Source organism: Anomalospiza imberbis, chromosome 4 (assembly GCF_031753505.1).
Source record: "Anomalospiza imberbis isolate Cuckoo-Finch-1a 21T00152 chromosome 4, ASM3175350v1, whole genome shotgun sequence".
Taxonomy (NCBI): Eukaryota; Metazoa; Chordata; class Aves; order Passeriformes; family Viduidae; genus Anomalospiza; species Anomalospiza imberbis.
The window spans coordinates 28,376,525-28,394,116 of NC_089684.1; the positions used below are offsets into that span (position 1 = coordinate 28,376,525).

Genomic DNA, 17,592 nt, shown 5'->3' on the forward strand with positions numbered 1-17,592 from the left:
TTGGAACAGCAAATTAAACGTTAGGATGTGCTTCCTCCTCCCTGCCAGCCAGGCAAGGCAGTGCATGGGGAAGCAGTAGCTGCACTACCACCCTGAGGACACAAAGAGCAGAGCCAAGGCTGCATCTCAGCCCTGCCTGCAGATTGCAGGGAGTGTGTTCAATCCTATTCCTTTTTTTGTTTTGCCCTTCTATTTCTGCCTCCCTCCCTTTTTAGGGGGTTGTGTGAACAAATGATAGCTCTGTGAAAATCAGAGAACAAAGGGAAGATCAAAGAAGCAGGTAGCTAGATCATTATGTATCCCAGCTGGGACAAGAGTTTAAGCCTCCGGAGCTTACTTGCCAAGTTATTTTAGAGTTATGCCAAGAGAGCTGTGCCCTCTGAAGCTTTCTGGCATAGGAAGTGTTGTGAGGCAAAGCAATGAGGTTTCCAGTGCTGCAGGAGGGATGTCAGGCTGCAGGAGCCATCAACTACACAGGCATCTAGTTAATTCAAATGCAATTACAGTCAATAAAAGTTGCTTGTTACTTACATTTCTTTGGCATCCGAGTCCAAGAGATGTAGGTTTATGTACTGAGGCCCTCTGGGGCATGTGGTTGTGTGTGTGTGTGAGAGAGAGGATTTTGGGCAGAAACTGGGTTTGCTAAAGGTCCAACTAACAACTCCGAGGTGATCGCAGAGCACTCTCTCCATGTGCTGCACCACTCCACGGACAGTCAGAGAAATACCACCACATCCCCCCCGATGGGATCTGGGTGTGGAAAAACCCAAGGACTCTAAGTGTAGCTTGAGTTCTTCACTAGGAGCCCCTTCTGCTCTGCTTCTTCTACCTCTGTACTTGGAAAGGCTAAAAGGCACAATTTTGATGGATGGGAGAACCTTGAGGATGGAGTTCCTCCATTCTCACTGCTCATACACCATGCTCTGTATTTTCCCAGCATCTCTTGCACAACTGAATGCAAGAGCCTCTTGTTTTGTCCTGTGCTGCTTTTCCACCCACATTTTTCTTCTTTTCCTCTTCTATTAAATTTTTTAAATCTTTTTCAAGGCTTGTAGCTTTGAGCCACCTACAAATGAGGGTAAAATGCTCTGTGCTAAGATGTTTTCCCTCCTTCCCATGCCAGTGTTCTCTTAAAACCCAAACCCACGCATCTGGGAACATGTTTTGTGAGTCTAATTTATAATTGTCTGTGCAAAGAGAACAGAAGGAAGATGTTAATTTCACTAGCTACTGATTGCAAAAGTCAATAATCCTTGATCCATTTGTGCCATTTCTCATCTTGACAATTCTGGAAAAAAATAAAATGTCAAAAAGTGCAAAATATTTTACCCATGCGTGCAGATTATCAACAATGGTGCCTAGAGAGCACGACAAACAAAAAGCATTTTGGAGTATAAATCCATTTCTTTTCTGCATGAAAAGGACAGGACATGTATTTCTATCATTAACTGCTTATTTTGGAAATACTTGTACAGTGTAATTAATTACACTGTGCCAGCAATAATTGCCCAGCTCTGCAATTGCCTTTTCTCTTTCCCTTCAAACCTAGAGGTTCTACAGAACCAAAAAACCATTTCTCATTACTCAGAATAGTACATGAAAAAAACCAGCCACAAGGTTAGGGGGTGTCACAGTTAAAAAATCACTTTCTACAGAAACTAGATATATGTGTGAGTGCATTAAATGACTAATCACACAACCATCACAAGGAAATGTAAAAATAAAATCTGGTCTCCCAACAGCAAGCAATGGCTCCTAGGCCATGCCCAGCTTTCCCCACTGTTTGGAAGGAGCAGCCCATTATTAAAACCATGCCACAGGAAGGTGGAGAACTGTGTGGGTGGAGCAATGCCTGGAGATGAGACTGACCACATTGCTCCTAACAGGATTACCCACGTTAGAGGGATCCTACTTTAACTGTTGGGGCATTCTGTCATTACTTCAGGAATCACAGATTTTATTCCTCTAAAAGCTGTCTTAGCTCTTGCTCTTGTGTTCACTTCTATTTGCCTGGGCAAGCACAACAAGCAAGAGAGACAGACTGACAGCCCGGTGGTGGGCTGGTCCTTACTCCATCACTGTTGCCTGCTCCCCAGCACTTCAGCTCAGCAGTAAAATTTAGCGTTGCTCCCCCAGTTTCTTACAATATAAACACTTTTATATGATTAATGTGTGCTCTACAAACACTACAGCAAAACCAGAAATTTCAGGTACTCCAACCACTGCGATGCCAGCAAGCAGGAGAGCCTATCCTGAGCAATGAGGATAGGGCTGTGACTGTGCATACAGGAACTCACTGCTCCATGGGGACTCAAGAAGATGGCACTGGATCTCATTAAATGTTTAGGATCTTAATTTTTTAGTGATTTCAATGGGCAGGTAAGCATAAAAAAGAAACCAATGGTCATTATGTATAAGTCAGGTAAGAGTTTGAGGGTCTGCCTCATCACAAAGGTCTCAAATTCAGTGCATTAAGTGAGCAGACAGGACAGCACAGCCCTGGTGCTGCAGCAGAACCTTCAGCTGCCCCCAGGAACCATTGCACTGAAAGCAGCAAGCAGAGGAGAATTGACACAGGAGTCCTGCATGTGAAAGCAGGGCCTCGAGATTTCGCTGTGAGCAAAAAAAAAAAAAATCTCTTCCTGCTTCCCTGCCACTCTCCTGTCTCCAGCCTTTGTTCGCTCCAGTAATGAACACCTTTGTACAAATAGCTGTAGATTAGAAAATGAATTAACCTCCAAACAAAGGAGAAGCTTAATTAAGCATTGTACTAAAAGAAAACAGAGAGGAAAGTACAGGTTAAAAAAAAAAAAAAAAGACAAGACAACTGCACAGACTTAATTCCATTCTTTCCTCTTGTAGGTCATTTTACTCAATGTAAATTCCTTTCTGCATTTGCACAATTTTGTTGCTGAGGCACTGCCCATCAACAGAAGGGCTTTTCTGGCTTTCCATTCACTTGTACCTTTTTTAATGCTTTACATTACAAGCCTTCCATTAAAAAAAAAAAACCAAAAAAAAAACAATCCAAAAAAACCCCTCAAAAAAAACCTCAAAAAAACCCAAACCAAACCAAACTAAAAAAAACCCCGAAAAACAACAACAAAAAACCCACATTTAAATTAGACTTTGGAAGTATGCCATTTCATATACTTCTCCCAAGAGAGCTTCAGCTAATTAAACAAATGATTGCAAAATACTCACAATGTCAACCCTGTCAGCTTATATGCAAAATATCTACACCAAGGTGTGGTTATTTAACCAAACACAATGCAAGGAGCAATGTCCTGTGAAGATAAGCACAAACCTTAGGCTGTAAGGGGACACTTTTTAAAACCATGGGTGGATCATGGGGAGAACACATACCTTTAATAACCCAGCCCATGGCCTCAGGAGCCAGCAGGCACAGTCACACCAATCTCAAAGGGACAGGAGCTGAAGATTTGGGTGGCCAGGATAAAGAGATTTCCAACACATTCCAAAAATGGAGGAACACACTGAGCTGCTCTTGAAATTTAGGCTGAGTTCTATATTACTGCTAGGAGGACAGGTTAGGAGTAGTTAATGATAATGAAGGAAATATCTGGATTTTTGCTGTTAAATTGCAGCAGCTCAGAGCAAAAGCTGGAAAGAAGCAAGCAGGTAGAAATAGGTGCCTGGAGTAGGAAAGCAGGAATATAAATGCTATGGTGATTAACCTGTGCATAATTGCTGGAGGCAGTGAAAGTCTCAATTGTCTAAAGCTAAAGGATTTTAAATTTCTCTTTACATAAAAACCTTCTTAAAATCCCCCCCAATTTTTTCCATCCCATCTTGCCTTCCTCTACTCTAAGCCATGTAGCTTGCCCAACAAGCTCTCCATGTCCATCCTCTCTGCACAGAGCCTGCTGCCTATTTCTACCCCCTGCTACTCTTTATTCCTCCCATTTTTTTCTTTCCAACACACACCTCCAGCATGAAGCATGCACTGACTCTCAGCACTGAGTACTCCATTCCCTCTCACCCCTCCATCCTCATCTTGTCTCAGATTATGTTTAATTTGCCCAAGAAAGAGACACTTCCCAGGCCAGGCACCTTAGCTTCCAGAAGGATTTTATGATCAGGTGCATGCAACAAGGTCTAACATAAATTATTGCAGCCTTAGCTAGGAAAAGGTAATATTAACTTTCCTAAAGCCTTGTTAAGGGTCACAAAAACACACTGCGCAAGGTTTCAGCAAAAAGGACAGCAAGGGTAAGGGAGGAAAAGTTGCTGTGCTCATCATAGCAGGGTCAGAGGATGAAGCTGATGTTAAAAAGCACTAACAGAGTTGGGATGCTGGCAAGTCTCTGACGGGTTTCCAAGCCCTACTTGAGGACCACTGCTTGCTGTAGCTCTGGCAAACAGGACTGATCTCAGCTGAGTGGACCTGGGTGCTCAGCACCTCTGGATTTAGGAGATGAGATTAGCAGGGAATAAGCCTCACCCACCTGATCCAGGTGGAAACCCAGCTCTGTTGCACTGAATGTTTGAAAGTGTGAGACAGTACTACAAGGCAAGCATTATATATTTTTCAGGTGCCATTACCATGATAACCCTGAGAATGCTCCTGAGGACATTGTCCTGACTGAATCAGCAAGGTGCAGGGCATAGCAGAATTGAGCTCTGACCCATCCAGTTCTCCTCTGTGTTTGCTTCATGCCTTGGCAGCAGTATTAATGAGAAAACAGTTTTGAAAGGGGAAACTCAGTTCAGAACATTCCTTCAGGAGAAATGCCAAGATCCTTCCTTGTTTATTTTACTTGTTGTGTAAACATTTTCATAATGCTTATCAATACAGTCTGTAGTGTATTTGTTAAAATAAGCAGCATGGACATTGGTGTCTTGCCTGGGACTTTGGCCTTTTCTCTGACCCCATACACTGGAGCTAATGGATCATTTGCCATTTTACTTGGTGGATGCTGCTGGCCACACTGCAGGCTCTTAGTGAATCAAGCTAAATAAATGAGAAAGTACCAAAATCACATAATAGACACCAGCATTGGAAATGGTCAGGAAATAGGAATTAAGGATGAATGCTCTGTTTACATGATCCAAACACATTAAGGCGTGAGGAAGCTGTGAAATTCTTCACTGTATGTGTTTGGTAAAACCCTTCAGCTTGCTTCTGCCAGATTCCCTCTTAGAAGTACTAGTTCCAGATTCCAACTTCTGAGCAATTTTAAAGTTCAGTGAACAAGCTGTTTCAATTGTTTGGTTTTGTCCCACTTTCTGTGTGAATTATTCTCAAATTCAAGCTTAGTTTTTGCTTCTAAATGTAAGCAACAATCTGAAGAGGCTCTAATCAAAATGGTGCATTAACTTCTACCCCCACCCCAACTTCTTCAATGTACATAACCCAGCCTGCATAGTTATGGTCACAAAATATTAACATAATGTACCTCTTCCTTAGCAACAGCTATAGTATCGGGGGAATGCAGCCCATAATAATAAAGCTTGATCTAGAAGCACAATAAAATATAAATAAGCTTGTTCCACTTCAGTGGCACACAGGATTCCACTGTGAAGGGCCTTTATGAATTTAGAAACCTCATCTTCTTTTTACTCTCCAACACAGATTATTTAGAAGAAGATTTATGGGCACACATTTCCTTTTATTCCTGAAAATGAAATGTAATTGTTTACTCAGTAACAGTGTTATTTTGCTGCATGTCTACTAGTAAATTTGTGGGCATAATACAGTCACACACACACACTCATCTGTGGAAAGCAGTGCTCATAATGAGATAAACATGAAGCCAGGACTTTGAGAAAATCTAAAGGGGAGACTGCCATGAGAGCATCCATAGTTGTGGTCATTTTCTAAAGAAGAAAGCTCAAGCAATTTTCTCAAAAAAAAAAACCAAAACAAAAAAAAAATCAAACAACCAAACAACTAAACAAAACAAACAGCTGCAGTGAATTACTACTAATTAGCATGATTAATCTATAAGCCTTTCCCTGTACCTATCTGTAAACAGCCCAGCATCCCTAGCTGGGTAAGGTCAAAGTCTTCTTCTTGCCCCAAGTCCAGGTGTTTTTCTCCATCCCTGAAAGCTCCTTGGCCAACAGCCCCACAGCTGCTGCATGCTTGCTGGCCCTCTAAACCTTATAATTACAGCTAATCAACCTTAGTATCTGTTCTTACAAGCAGTAAGATCTTTCAAATACTGCTTCTTGTGAGTTTTCAAGGAGAACAAACTACATCAAACCAATTTGAAGGCAGCAACAAACCATTTGGAACTAGAGGACAGCAGTCCTCTTCTGAGCAAACACTGTGGTTTTCAAGCCAAATTTACTTGGCTGAAAATCATAAAATATGAGGACTCTTATGAGGGAGCCAAGTTACAATCTTAGCATGGTGTTCCATAATCAGTAAATCAGTATTTAGTAAGCATTTATTAAGGCTGGGAATTCCAAAAGCACTTTTTAAGAGTGAGGTACACAATTCACAGGTATTACTTTCCCTCTGAATGGATTATATCACATCACTAGGACTCCCTGCACCAAACAAGACACAAAGAAAAGAATCAAAATTCAACAATCCACTTTGAGGAAATCCAGGGGCCAAAAAAGGCTCTAAATCCAGACATTTTATATAACATCAGATCACTGTCTCTGGTGGAAATCTCTCATTTCCAATAATACCTTATTCAGCCAAAGATGATTCCAAGAGCCAAGTGCTGTAAAAAAAACCTGCTTACCTACAGAAAATCCCACTGCACAGCTGAAGAGCCATCAAATAAATACAAAACTCTTTGAGTCAATGCTGTCAAGAGTAGTATGTCTGAGCCTAACATGATTTGCTTGTATAGGAAATCATCTGCCTGCCTTTTGACAGCACTGCTGATAAACTTCTACAAGAACATGGTAAACTATATTTCTACATTTTACTGGAAGAGAGACAGACTACACCACTGGATAACCCAGGTCTTTAGACCTAACTTGTCATTAACTAGAACATTTTTTACATTTTTAACATTTCTTTTGTAAGGTTGATTTGCTTTCTGTGACTATATCATACACATAGTAAATAATAACAGCAGCAGAAAATCAGACTCATTAAAAACTCAACCCTTCCTTGGGTTGGAAGGGACATTAAGGACCATCTGGTTCCAACCCTCCTGCCATGAGCAGGGACACCTCCCCCTAGACCAGGCTGCTCAGAGCCCCATCCCACCTGGCCTATAACACTTCCAGGGATGGGGCATCCACAGCTTCTCTGGGCAACCTGTGCCAGTGCCTCATCACACTCACAAGAAATAATTTGTTTCTAATATCTCTTTCAGTTTACAACCATTATCCCTTGTCTTGTTGCAACAAGCCCTGCAAGAATGTTTGTTCCTATCTTTCTTGTAGGCTCCCTGAAGGTGCTGGAAGATCTCCTGGGGGCCTTCCCTTCTCCATTCTGAACAAATAACATCAACTCTCAGCCTGCTTTCATAAGAGAGGTGCCGCAGACCCCTGATCATTATACACTACAACACATTAGAACAGTATCACATATTATAACATTAATAATAAAAATGTATAGAAGGCAATTTTGCCAACCTACTTCTTTGAATTTGTACCTATTTGTGAATATACACAAGCCCTCCACTGAACAACTGGGATCATATGTCCCACTCCAACACACCCATATGTTTCCAGAAGAATCCTCTAGAAAAACAGGGTTTTCATATCCTCCATCCTTCCAGGTGATGATGACACACTTCAGTTATGTCATAGAGCCCTTCTCTAGACAGGCCCCACATGACACAGTGCAAGAGATGACACAACACACAGCAAAGGATGCCAGCAGCATGGCTGCAGTGGCAAATCCTGGCTTTCCAGGGGCTAAGCTGCTTGTGGCAGAAGGCTCCCACAGGAAGTGCTACCTCACATGAACCTTTTTAACATCTCTGGATGTGTAAAATGAAGGCCAGTAATGCCTCTCAATCCAAGCACTGTAGACCAATCCTAGTCTATTTCACACAGGCATGTGGCTTAGGAAATCAGTGAACCTGAAATTTGATCTCTCATATGATTTATTTGCCATCTTCTCCCATTACACAAATATAAATATAACAGGCATTTTTCTGCAGCCCTGAAATGATTCAGAATTAATACCAGATGACAAAATGGACCATGTACCAGGAGGGGAAAAGTTACAGTAAAAGCTCCTTCCCATTAATGGGACCATTCATTCATATGCCCACTATTCCACAGGGGAGGTGGACATAAATTATGTATTTGACATCTAGTTATAGACGATTATATCTGACATAATGAAGTTATAATGGAAGGAGTTTGCACATTGTTTGGTTATTAAGTGCCCATTTCTTGTCCCTGCACCAGGTGCAATGGTGATAGGCCATACAAATCATCCAGAAGAAATGCCAAAATGGGCTCCCTTACTGATAAAGCACCACACATGTTTATTAATTTAACAGCTTGTCTTATGTCTCCCCCATCTGCTCATTTAAAACAGTTATTTGCCCTATAAATATTTCAGGAAGAGAAGTGTAGCCAAAAATTAGTCTGGCAGAAAAGGAAAAAAAGAAGTTTGAGAAAGGGTCTGATGCTGTATGCAGCACTACACTCTTTTTCACATTGAACTGGTTCAACAGCTTTTTTTTCAAGCTGGTAATAGGACATTCACTTTAGATTAGTGATGCTTGAGGGTGCACCACCATAGCTGACTCTACTTTCCAGCTATTGCCACTATCAGGTGGGTGAAAACTTCCACCACTGATGGAGAGTGGCAAAACTCAGTGCAGTGGAAAATGAACGTCACTGTCAAAAGAATCTCCTGGATGCATGTCTATGTCCATTGTTATAAATGACAATATAGTATTGGCTTTCAGATTTCTGTATTAGCTTTTGCATATCATAATTCATCACAAATTTTTTAATATGGTAAAATTTATATTTCCTTTTAACTGCTTTTTGGTACAGTGTAATGTGTCAGTTTATGTATGCACTCTATAGCTTATATGAATAGTAGTTTGATAAATAAATCTTAGGCTGTAGCATAATATTCAAATAGAGATTATGTGATGTTAAAATGCTTTTATTCATGTAACTAACTCAAAGAATGGTGTAAATTAATTAGGTGGTTCCTCACACTTGTGGACTATCTTATAGTAACAGTGACAAAAACCAGAACACCATGAGAAGAATTTACCAACTCTTCAGGGAGTGTAAAAACAACAGGATGGAGCCACAAGAAGAAATAAAATATATTGATTTAATCTGAAAGATGGCATGCAAACAAGTCAAAGGTTAAAACCAAGCAAAATAATTAATGGAACACCTAAACTCACATTTGAATATTTGAATATGTAAAAACTCTTATGAACGTGTATCTACCCCTGTAATGCAACAGTATCTAGAGAACATTGTTTTAAGCTAAGGGTGTGGCTTTTTACCCATCACCAAAACACTCCAGCGCTAGATATTTGTCCCTATTTATCCCTTATTAAACTTTTAAAAAAATCTCTAAGAGTGCACTCTGTTTCTCACATCCATTTTGAGCTTACCAGGTCACATGGTGGCTTCAAAGGACCTACAAAGAGTAACATTTCAAGGTATCTTTAAATCACAGTTCAGGCTGATCTCCATAGCAAAACTCCTGTATAAGGCAATAGCTAGCTGGTAAAAAGAAGCTTCTTAAAAAGTGCCCTTTTAATTTTTTTTTTTTTTCAGATGACTAAGAATAGTGGAAAAGGTGTTAAATATCACTCAAACTCTTCCCCCTTCCCCAAAATCCTTAAATATTTTCAAGTGTAAATACTTTGAACAGTTTCCACCAGCACACAGCAGTTAGCACTCCTCCTTGAGAGACTTTGTTAGCTCCAGCTTTCTGCTAGAGCAAATGCTGTTATTTTATAAATAAACAGCAATGCCCCAAGGTGCTCCTGTGCAGTGAAAACACACATTCCAGAGAAATCAGAGCAACAGTTCAGCACCACAGTGAAAACCCAGAAGGTGAGCAGCGTGCAATTAACCCTTTCTGACTGTGGAGAGCTACAGGATGCATGGTGGGACCTCCCGGATGGCAACAAGCAAACAGGAGGAGTACAAGCTGACTGCAAGATTTCCAGGAGCTCTGGTTGTGATACTTGTTAGCCCCATACATGATACCTAATGAGAAACTAATAAATATGCAGCATGGTGCATGTTCAAAGCAGCTAACTGCCCAAGGAACATCAGTGTAATCCACAAAGGTGGACATCACAGTACAGACCTGAGCCACAATGGGAGGTTTTCTGAGAGCTCTGCATAAAACTGAGAAAAGCATTGTATCAGAGCTCATCCATCCCTCCACCATTTTCAGGACCCAAACAAGCTCCATATCTGGCAATAGATTCCTTCATCCACATCTACCACCCTGCCCAAAACCCACCCCACTGCAATGTTGACCTGTTTGAAGATGGATATCCAGCCTTGAATAAGGCTGCCTATCACAATGGAGGGAAAAAAAAAATCCAAAAAAAACCAACCTCAAATGAAAAGCAAACAAATAGCAAAGAAACATACAACAAACAAATCTCTGTAGACAGATTCAAGAACAGACTTTGAAACAAGGCAGTTGCAAATTCACAGTGCACTTGAGGCTTGTAGTCACTGCAAAACCTTTCCACTGATGGTGCAGGTGTGGTGACAATCACCTCCCTTCCACCCAACACCAATTACCTGTCTGCCTCTTACACACTGCATTCCTAAAAGCCACATGGGATAACAGGATAGTGCTGGCTTCCTGCAATGAGCACTCACACCCCGTGTTGGAATGAGGGGGATGTTCTAGTGGGCTCAGGACAGCCACAATGGGGAAGCCCTGAGAGATGTCATCCTTGAAAAAAAGGCTGAGCAAAACCAAAATACATGACCAAGAAAGAGGACACAATATGGTATCCTAGAACTGCATAGGGAAAAGGGAATGATGGTCCTGAGCACAGAAGACCCCAAATAGCATTCACTGCATGATCTTTTCTTGGCAAAAAGGCATGAAATAAGCCTCTCCCCTGCACTCTTCCACTTGAAAGATGTGGGGAAAATAATATTGCCTTAAGAAGCTGGAAACATATAGCTAAATCAGAAGGAGCAGGATGAGTAAAAGCAGTGAGGGCAGCAGAGTGACACTGTAAAGAACTCTTGAGCTGAGAGAATGCCTTCCCCAGGGGGACTCCAGCAGAAAATGAAAAAGCCTGGAAACAGAAGGTGACTGGCCAGCATTGGCTCACAGCAGGGAGTCCTGGACAGCATTTCTCTCACAATGCTGGACCAGGAAAGGGAAAGGCAGGCAAGCTGGTGTCTCAGGGCCTGGTGAGCACAGGATACATGACCCCATGTGTCAGCTTGAATTAAGGCAAGGAGTGCCACTGGGCCTCGCTGCCCAATGCTCCCCTTTCTCTGGACCTGGGAAGGAGGACTGGGGCTTTGCAACAAGCCCAGCTGTCAGATCCTCCTACATCATCTGCAAAGCCATCAACCCTCTCGGGACCTTTGGGAGGGAAAAAATAAATAAGACTCAGAATGCATACTTACAAAAAGCCTACTCTATTTTTGGTTATAGGATTTCACTGTGCTTCTACTGTTCAGGACAGGGTCCCCCTCAGAGACTGCAAATGCAAAGGGGGGAAAATGGCAGAATGGATCCAGGTTTTAAAGAAAGAAAGCACAAAGGAACATCTTCCCCTAAGATGGAGAAGAAAGGTGCAAACCCAGCAAAACCTCTGGCTGCTTGATGTGCTGTCTAAGGACTAGGGCCAGATTCTGTGTTTATGGAATATGAACCTGATAACTGAGGTTTACAGGAAAACCTCCAACAGTGCCTTAACACAGTGCCATAACAACCTCCCTGGCTAGAGAAATCTGCACAGAAGGAAAAGAACTTCCTGTGCCTCCTTTATTTGCTATTTATTTCTAGAACTGGGGACCAGACCAGAGTTTTGCATATCAGTTAGTGTTTAGGAAATGTACTGACTTCCAAGCATATCAATCTCCAATATAACTACGCTCTGGACTTCAGCTTAGAAGGAAACCTTTACAAAACATCAGCTCAACAGGGCAGGTGAGTTTCTCAGGTTCCCTAGCATACATTTCGAGTTTAATGATTCCACATATACATTAAAATCTGCCTCTACACAGCTTTATAGTTTTAGTGTACATATTTGGTGTGTTTAATTCACTTCTTTACTGTGTTTTAGTACCTGGCATTTAATTTAATTTATTGCTGTATATGATAATTCTATAAAATCCCTTTAGCCAGAGTATCAGTGTGACTCTCATCTATGAAACTTCCTGCTATTGTCAGCAATCATTTTTAAACACAGGTTTAATCTTCAGTCTATGACATCACAACCTAAGGTCTCAGCTATGCCTGGAATTATTCTGTACAAAGAAGGTGTAAACACTTGCATAAAAATCATGTAGTCACACCCAAATTGTTGGATTGAAATGAGGTGTAAAAATGGTAGTTAACAGTGCTTCATACATGGAACTAATTTTACAACAGCCTCAAGTTAAAAAGCAGGTGGAGACTAAGAAGTGTCTTGATGAAAAATGCTGATTCAAGGCTTCATTTCTATTCAGTGATGTACAGTGTCATTACTGGGTGGCTGCACAGAGCAGTGGCTCAGAGTAATTACCCTGTAATGCACAGTGACACTAATGTACTAGTAAACTACTGCAGTTTATACTCTATTCACCACCAGTGTCAGGACTCTGAAAGGCAGGTAAAAATCCCCTGCATGCATAAACAATGTGTGTAAATGTCACCAGTGATAAAATTTTTTAAAAGGAGAAGGAAGAGGCAGTTACAAATAAATCTGTCAGCTGAGAATTGCAACTGCATAGACCCACAGGAGCACTAAAGCTGTATCTTTTTCTGATAATACAGGAAGGAAAGATGCTTCTCTTAAAGCATACTAGCCAGGTTCTACTTCCATTTATTACAATTAAAACTGTATGGTGTTTGCTTCTTTTTGCCACTCTGAGTGCAAAGTTGGCCTGCACGTGGTGCTCAGCTTAGTGCAAGGGTAAGCATGGAGGGGAAATGAAGAGCATCAAAGGAGTAGCCAGGAGCATTAGTGGTTTATGCTGACTGTCATAATGCTGCTCTGGTTTTAGAGATATAGCTACAGGAAATGTGGAGGAACACAAGCTTAAGGACAGGTGTTTTTGACTCCTTTGTTTAAAACAGCTCTTGTGGATGAAGCTTGGAACATGACCCAAGCATGTCCTAAGGTGTCAGAAAAAGCAGACAAACAAAAAGGAATTATAAGCCTAATATACTTAGTGAAAAAAATATTATTACAATACTCTAATGGATTTTGAATGCTGAGACTAGAAATGAGGCAGCAGAGCTACACATCCCACATCCCAGGGCCAAAAGAAAGCCTTGCTCTTCCCCCAGGAGACAGTGCCAATTACTACGTTTTTAACAGCCCCTAGCCATCAGCTAATAGATTGATGCCTCCGGAGCTGGCTTTCTCTCTGGCCCTCTCCTATTAAGTTACACAAGACTACTCAAGACCTTTTACCAGCACACAGCAGCAGTAATATCAGTTCTTCCACCATGAGCAGCCCCTTCTTTAAGATCTCTCAAACAGGGGGGTGGAGGCCCTGGTGAAAGCTGTCAGTGTAGCAATTTATGTTGGATAAACTCTATTTTACCCTCTCACCAAGCCCTGCAACTGTTCTGCCTGACCTACTTTGCCCTGCTTTTGGTGGCACTGCCATTTATCTTGTGGAGGTACCTCTGCTCTCATGAACAGCAGATCACTGAAGAGTTTTGTTAGTCTTTAGCTCTTTCAGCTTGGAGAAAGCAAGACACAGGTTGTCTGTCCTGCTGCTGTTCAATCTTCTATGGTCTGTTCAGATGCCAAGGCAAGGATTTACACTGACCTATTCTAAGTAAACTCTGATTCATCACCTCAATGACAGACTAGAGCAAGAAGGTCCTGCAAGTCATAACTGTCTCTGCCTCAGTAGAGTGCTCTGTTATAAAAGCAAGGTAGTAAATTTTACCACAGAACTGGAGGTTTTCAAATGACTTAGAAGAAGCTGATGATCTCAAATGCACATGTCAAATCCCAGGGTACTTCCCTTAAAGCTGAATGGAGGTTGTGGACTGCCAGAAGATTGTGCACAGCCAGCCTGACTCATGGCAAGACCAGATTTGGAGAAAGAACGGTGAATCTGACATCCTCACACCACCCAGCACATGGTTCCACCTCACATTTTTCAATTAAGAGCAGTTAGAGAAACATGTGCAGACACAAACACACACCAAGAGCCTTACAGTGTTGTGGCAGAATGGTGACAATCACCACACAGGTCAATTTGGTACTCTTTCTGCCACTGTTGCACCCTTTGAAGAGTGGGGAAAAGGGAAAAAAGCCCAAACCTAAGGTATAGAATATCTCCATGTTATATTACACTTTGGCTGTCCTCTTCCTCCCCTTCTCTTCTTCCACAACATTCCCTGGGTTTGATGTTAATATCCAGATGCAGAGTTGACCAAGAAATCCCTTCATAGTCCTGTATGATTTTTGCTTTGCTATCATCTATTCCAAGAAGAACAAGCTATTTACTTCAATATCATACCTGAATATTGGCCAGTCTAACCAAAAGGAGCAAAGGGAGGTGTAAGAAGTCTGCACCACCACATATGCTTGCTTTGGGGACAAGCTCATTTCCCCAGGCCTCAGGGGCAAACACTGGGGGCTCAGCCCTAGGGAATGATTCTCCAAATGGGGCAGAGATATCAAGGGCTCGCATTCATATTGCTTTATTTGCACCATTCAAGCCAGGTACCTGTCTTAGCAGGGCTATTCTGGACTTACTCTGTACATACTGGGTACTAGCATCACTCCCAAGGGCAATCAACCCAACTAAAATTTAATTCATCCTCTGTAATGAACATTTCCTCACCAAGTCTAGGAAAAAAACCCTCAAGCAACACCAATAAGGACTGAATCTAGGCATGAACCACTGTACAACCTGTTCTGTAACCCTTTACTCATTGGAAGGGTAGCTGAAATCTGCCCTTTTGCACTCTGCCAGAAGCTCCCTGTGCCTTTGCACCACCATTACAAAGGAAAGGTGCAAGACAGAGGGAGGGACCTAAGGTGTACTTGTCCTTGCAGGAGTAAACTAACAGGGAGAGCAAACCGCCCTGTGAAGTGATGGGATGTTCAAAGCTATGTAATGGGATACACGGGACACAGTCATCGTACATACATCTCTCCTGCAGGAATTAATTTGCTCCCCAGAGTGTCCTTGGATGGAGGGTGACAGCTTGGCCATGGAGGCTCAGTGAACAAGTGAGTGATATCCACCCATGCCTGTGGCTGGACTGGAATGCAAGTGAATGGAGACTGTCCCACTGACTCACCCTTGGATGACGGTCTGTCCAAATCCGAATCCAGGTGGATCGGTGGGGCAATGTAGGAAACCTGCCCATGGTGAGCCTGCCCTGTGGACAAATAAGTGGTTTAGTTCTGCTGTTTCCTACAGAGATCTACTATCAGGGCTACAGTCAAATACACAGAATTTGGATTAAAAACAGGTTCGCAAGTATTTTGTTCTGTATGTTTTTCACAATGAATTTCCATTTGTGGAGGCACCTGGTGACAAGCTGAAACCACTTCCATCTCTCACTTCTTCCTTGCAGACATGGGTACTCTGGTGAACTTTAGTTACACCTGCTTTATCACTACCACATATACTTTACACCATGTTCTCTTGAAACATGTTCTCTCTCTCTCTCTATATATATATATATATGCTATGGAAGAGAACCCAATTTCACACAAGCCCATTCAATCTGTTAATCTCACTTTAGGAGGGAAACAAGTGTTCCTATGTCACAGCCATTTTTGAAGGAAGCATGGTATAAAGCACAATCCCACCTGTTTGTCCCACCTGCAGGAGACACATATATCATTTTCAGTGCTCAGCATTGCTTTCACATGAGTGGAAGATTTTTTGGTTTCTCAGTTGCTAAAGACTCAATCCTTCTCCAGCAATTTGGAGGTAACTATATCGAGAAACTTCTATTTATAATAAAAACATTTTTTATAATTTATCTATTTACTGTATCAATTTACAGGGTTGTTAATCTCTTCTTCTAAACATGGAAAGTTAATGACACAGATTACGATAACAGTTAGAGTAACCTTCCCATTTCAAGTAATATTCGTTCTGCAATAAAAGCAGTTGATTCCTCTTAAGAGACACATTCCAAATAATTAATACAGCTCCCTGTTGACACTTGGTGTTGTTGCTCCAAGCAATTTCCAAGCTAGCGTCACAGGCAGAGGAGCAGCAGTACAGTCTTCAGGCTTCTTTGTAATGACACCCAGGAATACCACAAGCACAGTATGCTGGTGCACATAATATGTTGAAAACATCTCTTCAGGGAGATAAAATATTAATGAGAAAGAGGAAAGAAAAAAAGAAAAAGTGTGTCTGAATGTGCAGGTTATATTTACTGCTTTACACTGAGGATGACTCAGATAATTTGCATTATTAGCCATTACAAGAACTGGACATAATTCAGGTTTAAAATCTACCGACACATGATAAATTCTGTATTTGCTTTTAAGTGCTTTAACATGGGAAATTTGCTTCAGGCGAACCCATAGCGAACAACAAGTTACTCTGCTTTCCTCTTCTGGTTTACATGTTAAAAACCCATTTGATGTCATTAGTGAGCAAAAGTCATCATTTAATAGCTGCTCGGTTCTGCAGCAGAAACAAGCAGACGGTCTTCTCTCACTCTGAGCTGCTCGGTGTGCAGGATGATCAGTGCCCTTATAGCCACAGAACAGTCTACTCCTTTGCCGCATCAAAGATACCACTGAAATGTAAAACAGCTGAGCTTGGCAGGAAACTCTGGAAATCACCTAGCCCAGCTCAAGGGCAGCAAGAGCCCATAGCAAGTGTCCAATCTGATTTCCAATATCTCTAAGGATGGAGACTCCACAATCTCTCTGGGCAATCTGTACCAGTGCCTTGCCACCCTCATAGGAAAAGAAAAAATAGAAAAGCTTTTCCACTATCTGCCTGTAAGAAGAGCCTGGCTCCATCTTCTTTATTCCCTGTCATCATGTACTTATACACATCAGTAAGATCCCTTGCATGATCTGGTCCAGGCTGGATACTCACAGTTTTTCAGCCCATCCCCACAAAGAGATGCTTTAATCCCTTTATCATCATTATGGCCCTTTGTTGGACTTGCTCTGGGCACACTGCTGACACCCAAAAAACCACATTTTGGGTTTTTTTTGTTTGGTTGGGGTTTTTTTTAACCACCTGGTCTTCCTGGGAGCAAACCAAAAAAAGAATTATTCTGGTGGCTTAAAGGGCCAGGCTGGAGTAAATAAGACACACCCATATTACATGAAAGACTAGAAAACATATGTGAGTTTGTTTAGACATTCATTACAATTGAGTAATAACTGTGGAAGCTTATTATTGCTTTATTAAGGCTTTTACTTTATATGGAGGAAGCAGTAGCGTCAAATGCTCTCTAGTGATAAATGAAACAAGTTGCAGAAAGCTTTTATCTATTTGCTGCTGATG

General features: G+C 41.6%; 1 protein-coding gene across 28 annotated transcripts in view; it reads right to left on the reverse strand.

Moving 5' to 3' along the window:
• ADGRL3 (adhesion G protein-coupled receptor L3) overlaps window positions 1-17,592 on the reverse strand; it is a 490,120-nt gene that overhangs the window by 126,977 nt on the left and 345,551 nt on the right. For 27 of the 28 annotated variants that reach the window (XR_010998235.1, XR_010998234.1, XR_010998236.1 and 24 more), the window contains one exon: window positions 15,401-15,481. The exons of the other annotated variant lie outside the window; for it this stretch is intronic. Coding sequence is in view for 24 of the 27 variants with exons in the window: in XM_068187649.1 (XP_068043750.1) it covers window positions 15,401-15,481 (81 nt within the window). In the remaining 3 variants the exon portion in view is untranslated. The remainder of the gene's footprint in view (window positions 1-15,400; window positions 15,482-17,592) is intronic. 28 annotated transcript variants of the gene reach the window in all.